At 40.8% G+C, this 10,629-nt stretch overlaps 1 protein-coding gene across 1 annotated transcript; it reads left to right on the top strand.

The window, feature by feature from the left end:
* The first annotated feature begins 8,346 nt into the window (after nt 1-8,346).
* On the top strand, nt 8,347-9,298 carry LOC309608121 (bolA-like protein 2). The gene has a single exon (XM_082347517.1). The coding sequence runs from the start codon at nt 8,957-8,959 to the stop codon at nt 9,215-9,217; it is 261 nt and encodes an 86-aa protein (XP_082203643.1). The 5' UTR covers nt 8,347-8,956; the 3' UTR covers nt 9,218-9,298.
* Nucleotides 9,299-10,629: the final 1,331 nt, after the last annotated feature.

The following is a 10,629-nucleotide window of genomic DNA, read 5'->3' as shown; positions in this document are numbered from 1 at the left end:
CACAGAAAACACAGTGGGCCCAACACCACCCATACAGTAAAGGCCAAGCCCTCTCCAGGCTGGAATGAGGCACCCAACACCCTCTCCAGGGTGGAGTCAGAGGCCAAGGAGGGGAGCCAGGACTTCACCCCTGCAGTCGGCAAAGGCACCGCAGTGTCAGTGAAGACCACTTGCAGAGCCTGGACTACCACCATATTATATCAATGTAAATGGCGTTTCTCTAAAAAGTAAACATGCAACTACCATATGACCCAGCAATTACACTCTCAGGCAAACTGCCAAACTGTTTTCCAGAGGAGCTGTACCATTTACTGTTAACTGTTTCTATGTCAATACCCTGGTTGTTATACGGTTTTGCAAAATACTACCACAGCGGGGACACTGGACAAGGGGTACAAGGGATCTCTCTGTATTGTTTTCTTACAACTGCATATGTATCTACAATTATCTCCAAGTTAAAAGTTTAATTGAAAAACAGAATTTAAAAATTATATAAAAAACTACTATTGATACTATGTTTAAAATAGATAACTAATGAGAACCTACTGTATAGCACAGGGAACTCTACTCAATGCTCTGTGGTGACCTAAATGGGAAGGAAATCCAAATAAGAAAGGATATGTGTATATGTATAGCTGATTCATTTTGCTGTACAGTACAAACTAACACAACATTGTAAAGCAACTATACTCCAATAAAAATTAATTTTTAAAAAAACCTGGGCTTCCCTGGTGGCGCAGTGGTTGAGAGTCCGCCTGCCAATGCAGGGGACACGGGTTCGAGCCCTGGTCTGGGAAGATCCCACATGCCGCGGAGCAACTAAGCCCATGCGCCACAACTACTGAGCCTGCGCGTCTGGAGCCTGTGCTCCGCAACAAGAAAGGCCGCGATAGTGAGAGGCCCGCGCGCTGCGATGAAGAGTGGCCCCCGTTTGCCGCAACTAGAGGAAGCCCTCGCACAGAAACGAAGACCCAACACAGCCAAAAATAAATAAATAAATAAATAAATAAATAAATAAATAAATAAATAAATAAATAAATAAAATGCTTTAAAAAAAAAACAAAAACCTGACAAACATACTAAATATTTGGACTTCTTAAGGCAGGACTTAACATAGTCTTATAGCCATAGCACCTAAACTGAACCTAGAACATAGCAAATACTCAAGAAACACTTATTGGGGAGTTCCCTGGTGGCCTAGTGGATTAGGATTCTGAGCCTTCACCACTGTGGCCTAGGTTCAATCCCTGGTCATGGAACTGAGATCCCACAAGCTGCACGGCACAGCCAAAAAAAAAAAGGAAAGAAAAAAAATATAAGAAACACTTATTGAATTAGATTGAATAATATAAGCAACATTTCAAAAATAAGATGCTTAAAAAACCCAACAGCTCCATATCATTGGCTTTAAACAAAACAACCTTAAAACAAGTGCCAAAAAAAAAAAGTCTCTTTCAAGAAAATAAAGTATCCCGGAATTTTTCCACAAAGAGAACAGTAACTCAGACTTAGACTACAATGAGCTAGAAAGATATTACCTCATCATTTTAGTCAATTTATTGCTGGTTTGTTAGGGAAAATAAAAACGAAGAAGAAAGAGAAAGAAAGCTTTCAGGGCTTAAAAGTACCATGTATGTCCACCCCAATGCTCATAGCAACACTATTTACAATAGCCAAGGGACTTCCCTGGTGGTCCAGTGGGTAAGACACCATGCTCCCAATGCAGGGGGCCAGGTTCGATCCCTGGTCGGGGAACTAGATCCCACATGCATGCTGCAACTAAGAAGCCCGCTGCCACTACTAAGATCTGGAGCAGCCAAATTAAAAAAAACAAAAAAACAGCCAAGACATGGAAGCAACCTAAACGTCCATCGACAGATGAATGGATAAAGTAGATGCGGTACATATATACAATGGAATATTACTCAGCCATAAGAAAAAGAATGAAATAATGTTATTTGCAGCAACATGGATGGACCTAGAGATTATCATACTAAGTGAAGTAAGTCAGAAAGACAAATACCATATGATATCATTTATACGTGGAATCTAAAATATGATGCAGGGCTTCCCTGGTGGTGCAGTGGTTAAGAATCCGCCTGCCAATGCAGGGGACACAGGTTCGAACCCTGGTCCGGGAAGATCCCACGTGCCGCAGAGCAACTAAGTCCATGTGCCACAACTACTGAGCCTGCGCTCTAGAGCCCGCGAGCCACAACTACTGAGCCTGCGTGCTGCAACTACTGAAGCCCACGCACCTAAAGCCCGTGCTCTGCAACGAGAGAAGCCACTGCAATGAGAAGCCTGTGCACCGCAACAAAGAGTAGCCCCAGCTCGCCACAACTAGAGAAAGCCCGCGTGCAGCAACGAAGATCCAACACAGCCAAAAATAAATAAATTAAATAAATAAATTTTAAAAATAATATATGATACAAATGAACTTATTTAAGAAACAGAAACAGACTCACAGACATAGAAAACAAACTTATGGTTACCAAAGGGGAAAGGGGGAAGGGGAGAGAACAATTAGGAGTTTGGGATTAGCAGATACAAAGAACTATATATAAAACAGATCAACAACAAGATCCTACTGTGTAGCACAGTGGAACTATATTCAATATCCTGTTTAAACCATAATGGAAAAGAATATGGAAAAGAATATATATATATATATTTATGTATAACTAAATCACTTTGCTATACACTAGAGACTAACACAACATTGTAAATCAAGTATACTTCAATAAAAATAATAAAATATAAACCTAAATTGAAAAAAAGAGTACCACATATGAAATTTGAAATTACCATATAGCAGAGATTCTTTAGAAACCAAGAAGCACACATAAATACTATGTATACCCACCCACTTTCAAATGTCCTTAGGCCAAAAATCTTATATTCTACTCGCCTAACTCTTCGTCAGTATGTCTGATTTTAACTGGGTCTGGCTAAATGGGATGTATCTTGAACAGAATGTCTTTAAGATTAACTGTCACAATTGGTGACCATCTCCTTTTACCTGACAAAACCTTTTACCTGACAAAACCCGTCATTCAATAACAAGACAGTCTCTTATTCTACCAGAAAGACCCAATCAATTCATTAATGAAAGGAAAAAAATGTATACAGGGACCTGTGTTGTCACTTCACTTAAAACCAATAAAACAGCCGTCTTTTCTGACATAAGTTCCCCTGCATGGACACCTGATCTGAAAATAAAGGTGCAGCATCAGCAGCCTTCATGATTAGTAATGAAAGTGAAAGTAGAGTTAACAGCCAATTAACAGACTTCGTGACTGAATAATGCAAGTAAAAGTACAGGGTTACAGCCAAAACTACATAAACTAAGTTGATAATGATAAAAACTACCCAGGATATCAACTTTAGAATAATGGCCAACCATCCTTACTTTGATTCTTTATGGTCCATTAAATCTATGGACATATGAAGCCTTAATTATTTCAGAATTAAACTACTCTTGAATATCTCTCTTAAACCTCTGGTCTTTAAAATCCCAATCATACAGCCTTTTTTCTTTTTTCCCCCAATCATATAGTTTTTAATATACACAGGTTCAGGAAGTGTCAGTTTGCAGCAGAACTCTGCAGTAAACAATAAACAGTTCCATCACCAAAAGGTACCTGGGTCACATCCCAACTAGTACAAACTCAGGCATTCATAACATTACTAATCCATTTCCTTTGGAATGTTATATAACACAAGGCAAGTCATTATGCTGACCTTTCTTGCCTACTAAAAAGTCTTAACAGTTATGCTCCTGAATGCTGCAGAAACTGCAACAGAACAAAGTCCTAGAGAACCCATCAAAACTAAGGAAGACTAGGGAATTCCCTGGCAGTCCAGTGGTTAGGACTTTGCGCTTTCACTGCCGCGAGCCCAGGTTCAATCCCTGGTCAGGGAACTAAGATCCCACAAGCCGTGCAGCACAGCCAAAGAAATTTTAAAAATAAATAAAAATAAAATTAAAACTTCTCATTTGTAAAATGCACCGTTAAGAAAATGAAAAGACAAGTTACAGACTGGGAGAAAATATTTGCAAAACACAAATCTGATAAAGGACTGGTACCCAAAATATACAAAAAACTCTTAAAACTCAACAATGAGAAATGAACAGGACTTCCCTGGTGGCGCAGTGGTTAAGAATCCACCTGCCAATGCAGGGGACACGGGTTCGATACCTGGTCCAGGAAGATCCCACATGCCGCAGAGCAACCAGCCCGTGCGCCACAACTACTGAGCCTGCGCTCTAGAGCCCGCGAGCCACAACTACTGAAGCCCATGTGCCACAACTACTGAAGCCCAGGCACCTAAAGGCCGTGCTCCACAACAAGAGAAGCCGCCTCAATGAGAAGCCTGTGCACCGCAACAAAGAGTAGCCCCCGCTCACCGCAACTAGAGAAAGCCCATGTGCAGCAACAAAGACCCAATGTAGCCAAAAATAATATATAAATAAATAAATTTATAAAAATTTTTTAAACAAGAAAGAAAAAAATGAATAGATTTTTTTAAATGGGCAAAAGATCTGAACAGACACCTCACAAGAGAAGAAACATAATGGCAAATAAGAAACATAATGGCAAATAAGAGTATGAAAAGATGCTCAACATCATGTCATTAGGGAATTGCAAATTAAAACAATGAGATAGCACCAAATATCTATTAGAAAGGCCAAAATCCAAAACACTGACATCATCAAATGCCGACTAGGATGTGGAGCAACAGGAACTTTGATTCATTGCTAATGGGAATATTAAATGGTACAGCCACTTTGGAAGACAATTTGGCAGCTTCTTACAAAACACAGTCTTACCATCCAATCCAGCAATCGTGGTCTCTGGTATTTACCCAAATGAGTTGAAAACTTACGTCCATGCAGAAACCTGCCCGTTAGTGTTTATAGCAGCTTTATTCATAATTGTCAAAACTTGGAAGCAACCAAGATATTCTTCAATAGGTGAATTTGGTTCCTCAGAATCAGAATCTCCATTATAACCAGATCCTCTACATACACACTAAAATCTGAGAAGCCCTAAACTAGAGCTTCAGTTCAAGGGCCACACAGAGCAAGGCAGACAGAAATCAGGGCCCTCCCAAGGTTAAGTCTTATAAAGAGACACCCCACTTTACCTCTGAAGGTGAACCAGATTTAAACCAAGACCCAATTTTCCACAACCCCAGGGGACACAAAGAAGCCTGCAGTAGTGGCAAAAGAACCAAAAATTCCTGAGAAATTACTGCCACAGAATATCCCTTATGTGCACTGGCACCCAAGGTTCTCATAACCTGGATAAGCCAAGTACCCTCAAATTGTACACAGTTTTAGGTAATCAACTACTAGGACTGCCATAGAATACTTGACAGAAACGAACACCAAGAGTAACTTCCCAACAGTAATAGTGTAAGCCAAAAGATAATGGAATGACTAATTCAATATAAAAGAAAATATAAGCAAACATACAATTCTATACCCAGAAAAAGTACTTTTCAAGGATGAGAGCAAAATAGACATATGCATACATAGAAGGTGTTAGATTCTCAAAGGGATCTGTACTCAATAATATTAAAAACCACTTACAAAGACCTTGAAGGTGATTCAACCTAACCACCTTCTCAGCATCTCTAGACCACGACCCAGGCTCTGCTCTAACATTAGTAGTCAAAGGAAACTCACTGTCTTCTAAGGAAGTTTCATTCCACTTTTCTCCTTGACTTGATGGTTCTGTTCTGCCAAAGCAACAAAATACTAAATCTAATCCCTCTTCCACTTGCCAGATCTTGATATATTTGAAAATAGTTGCCCCCACCTATTTCTTCTCCAAAGGAAATAGCCCCAATTCCTTAAATAGTACGTCAAATCATTTGATGTCTACCTTCATCACAAGCCAGACTGCTTTCTTCTGGATAGGCTCTAGATCATCCATGTCTCTGAAAATGTGGTTCTTAAAACTGAACACAATACCTAAGGTATGGTGTATTACATTCCTCTCTAAGGGTCCTTATATTTTTAATGCTAAGAATCTATAATCTTTATGCTTCTGATTGCCTGAATAATACCATCTCTTCATTACCACCTCAAGGCCAAGAAAGAAGCATTTGAAGAACTGTTTTAAAGAACAGTATATTTAACTGTATGATATCACTTATATGTGGAATCTAAAAAATACAACAGGCTAGTGAATATAACAAAAAAGCAGACTCACAGATATAGAGAACAAACTAGTGGTTACCAGTGGGGAGAGGGAAGTGGGGAGGGGCAAGATAGGGGTAGGGGATTAAGTGGTACAAACTATTACATATAAAATAAGCTACAAGGATATACTGTACAACACAGGGAATACAGCCAATATCTTATAGTAACTAAAAATGGACTATAAGCTTTAAAAATTGTGGGAAGAAAAAAGTGTAACAACATAGCAAAAAAAAAAAAAAAAAAAAGGAAATTCCCTGGCAGTCCAGCGGTTAGGACTCAGTGCTTTCACTACTGTGGCCCCGGGGTTCAATCCCTGGTCGGGAACTAAGAGCCCTCAAGCTGCAAGCTGTGGCCAAAAACAAACAAACAAAACAAAACAAAAGGGCTTCCCTGGTGGCGCAGTGGTTGAGAATCTGCCTGCCAATCTGGGAAGATCCCACATGCTGCAGGGCAACTGGGCCCGTGAGCCACAACTACTGAGCCTGCGTGTCTGGAGCCTGTGCTCCGTAACAAGAGAGGCCGCGATAGTGAGAGGCCCACGCACCGCGATGAAGAGTGGCCCCCGCTTGCCGCAACTGGAGAAAGCCCTCGCACAGAAACGAAGACCCAACACAGCCAAAAATAAATAAATAATTAATTTTTAATTAAAAAAAAAAAAAAAGTTTGAAGCAAATGTAGGATAATATACGAGCACTACTGGTATAATTTTCTAAAAAAACAAAACCAAACAAAACCAAACAAATAAATAAAATTAAAATTAAAAATTAAAAAATCACCTGCAGCACTTATCACAGTGCTATGCACAAAGAAGATAACAGAAGTACCTGTGGTATTAAGCTGAACATAGTAAAAAGAATGCTAGAGATTAAACTTCAAGTCCTGACTCAGCTACAAATGTGGCATGTGACCTCAAAGAAGACAATTATTCTGGGCCTCAAAGTGGTTTCATGAGTCCATGAATTTCACGTTTCATAGCCAATTTACTATATATATGATAAAAATGAAACTTAGAGACAATGCAATTTCCATTGAAAACACCAATACACCACCAATTCCATATCCACCAAGACTATACTTTGATATGGATCACTAGGCAATATCTCGCTAGCATTTTAAAGAGTACTTTCCCATTCACATATCTCTTAATTCTCACAACAGCCCTGTGAGACAGATTAGTTGAAAGGCACCCCTATTCCTGACTGATGAACTGGCTTGTTTGCCCCTGAGGCATTTCAGCAAGCCTCAGCTACACTATGCATATAAAATTGTTCAGAATATCCTTCAAACATTTATTTTGTCCCCGTTATTAATGTTACCCCCATTTTAGTTTGCTAAAGAACAGCTGTCTGGGTAGCCTGCTGATATTCACTTTAAATTATACCCAACCCAAGAGAATCACGCTAAAATGGACAGTGATTGAGTACTAGGCAACCAGCTATTTCAGAGAACCTCATTCTTAGTGATCCAATCTTACCCTTGATTATTAGGTATATGACTATGCAATACTTTTTCTGTCACCGTTTAAAAAAAAGACAGATGTGAGATTTTTTTTCCTATTTAACCTATTAAATCAGCAATTTTTAATGTACAATTTTTTTAATGATAAAATTTTCTTAATGATAATTCTCAATGCTACCAACGGTATGATGAAATGGGCGTTGGTAAGAATGTACAATCTTCCAGAAAGCAATTTTGCAAAATGTATCAAAAGCCTTAAAGTTACACACTGTCTGACTCAGTAATTAAATATATATTTAAGAATCTAGGGCTTCCCTGGTGGCGCAGTGGTTAAGAATCCGCCTGCCAATGCAGGGGACATGGGCTCGAGCCTTGGTCCAGGAAGATCCCACATGCCGCGGAGCAACTAAGCCCATGCGCCACAACTACTGAGCCTGCGCTCTAGAGCCCGCGAGCCACAACTACTGAAGCCCACGAGCCACAACTGCCGAAGCCCGCGCACTAGAGCCTGTGCTCCACAAGAGAAGCCACTGCAATGAGAAGCCCGCGCACCACAAGGAAGAGTAGCCCCCGCTCATCGCAACTAGAGAAAGCCCGCACGCAACAACAAAGACACAACGCAGCCAAAAATAATAAATAAAATAAATGAATTTGAAAAAAAAAAAGAAGACTCTATCATAATTTTTTTTTTTTTTTTTTTTTTACCATATTGTGCAGCTTGCAGGATCTGAATTCCCCGACCAGGGATTGAACCAGGGCCCTCTGCAGTGACAGCGTGGAGTCTTAACCACTGGACCACCAGGGAATTCCCCCAAGGATGCTTTTTTAAAAGAATTTCTTGCGAGTTCCCTGGCGATCCAGTGGTTAAGACTCTGAGATCCCACTAAAGGGGGTTTGGGTTCAATCCGTGGTCAGGGAACTAAGATTCCACATGCCAGGCAGCACGGCAAAAAAAAAAAAAAAATTTCTTCATGTCTGGTAATGAAAGGTAGACAAAACAATAACAAAAGAACAGGGGACTTCCCTGGTGGTCCAGTGGCTAAGACTCCCAATATTGGAGGCCCAGGTTCGATCCCTGGTCAGGGAACTAGATCCCACATGCATGCCGCAACTAAGGGTTTGCATGACACAACTAAGGAGCCCATGGACCACAACTGAGAAGCCCACCTGCCACAACTAAGGAGCCCGCCTGCCACAATTAAGACCCGGTGCAACCAAATAAGTAAATAATTTTTTTTTTAGGTTCTGTCCCCGCTGGGCTGTCGCCCCCGTTGGGCTGCCACAATGGAACTCAGCGCCGAGTATCTCCGGGAGAAGCTGCAGCGGGACCTGGAGGCGGAACACGTGGAAGTGGAGGACACGATTCCCAACCGTTGCGCATCCAGCTTCCGAGTCCTCGTGGTGTCGGCCAAGTTTGAGGGAAAGCCGCTGCTTCAGAGACACCGGCTTGTGAACAGTTGCCTAGCAGAAGAGCTCCTGCACATCCATGCCTTTGAGCAGAAAACCCTGACTCCAGAGCAGTGGACCCGTGAGCAGCAGAAATAAGGGACCCGGACCTATACACCTATTAAATTATGAGTCAGGCCCAAAAAAAAAAAAAAAAAGAAGTAAGGAGAAAATAAAGCATGAAGTTTTATTTCTAATTACCTACTACTAAGATCTGATCTTGGCATTCTCTAGGTGAATATTTTCTTAATCTATTCAAGGAAAAATAAAGAAAGAACATATCAAAGTTATAGACATAGAAAGGATAACAAAGGCAAAGGATAACAGAATCAGGATTCCCCTTTGGAACAATGGACAGAAATCAGGAGTTACAGAAGGAATATAGGAGTGTAAAAAAGTCCAACACATAGATTCAAAAAACCAACCAGGGGCTTCCCTGGTGGCACAGTGGTTAAGAATCCGCCTGCCAGTGCAGGGGACATGGGTTTGAGCCCTGGGCCAGATCCCACATGCCGCGGAGCAACTAAGCCCGTGCGCCACAACTACTGAGCCTGTGCTCTAGAGCCCGCGAGCCACAACTAGTGAGCCCACATGCCATAACTACTGAAGCCCACACACCTAGAGCCCGTGCTCCGCGACAAGAGAAGCCACCGCAATGAGAAGCCTGCACACCGCAACGAGTAGCCCCCCCTCACCACTAGAGAAAGCCCACGCGCAGCAACAAAGACGCAACGCAGCCAAAAATAAATTAATTAATTAATTTTAAAAAACCAAACAAACAACCAACTGAGGACAAAGACTTGGGTTAATAGCAGTTCTAGAGGAAAAAAGACCTACAGGTGACCTTACTACCAGACAAGTATAAACTAACACTGAAAAGTGGATATTGAAAGAAAAAAGAACCTAATTTATTCTAAAGCAACACTGATGGAAACTAAGCTCCCCAAGGGCAGGGATCATTTTAAATTCCTTAATCACTTTACTTTCAGGGCCTAATACAGTAGTATCTGGATCAGAACATATGTGACAAACTGTAGCATGTCCAGAGGATGATGCCCAACACGGTAAAAAGTTTAGAAAGCACATTTCAGAAGAGGTGGCTAGAAGGAAAAAACTGTTTAGTCTGGAAAATAAAAAATTTAAGTGGGACAAAATAACTGTCACTGAATAGCTGTAAAGTGGAGATTGGAGCTACAAGGAATAATTGTAGACAGCAAAATTAGAACCAGTGAATAAAAACTGCAGGGAGGCAGCTCTGAGATAATTATCAAGGAAGTCTTTCTAAAATGACAAATTTGCAAACCTGGAATTGATAGCCACCAGCTGTGAAGTCCCTGTCTAGGGGAATACTTCCTAAAAGAGAGGACTGGATGAATCACTTATACTGTGTGAAAAACTGCACTAGATTATCTCTAAGATCTCTACCAAGTCTATGATTCTACAAGTAGGAAGAAGTCCAGTAAAGGAATTATTTTTGCTCTCAACACTGCCAAAGTTTAAAAAAAAACCTA

This window comes from Balaenoptera borealis, assembly GCF_965194805.1.
Source record: "Balaenoptera borealis genome assembly, chromosome: 12".
Taxonomy (NCBI): Eukaryota; Metazoa; Chordata; class Mammalia; order Artiodactyla; family Balaenopteridae; genus Balaenoptera; species Balaenoptera borealis.
Note: the sequence above shows the minus strand (reverse complement) of the source record. Positions and strands in the feature narration are given on the sequence as shown.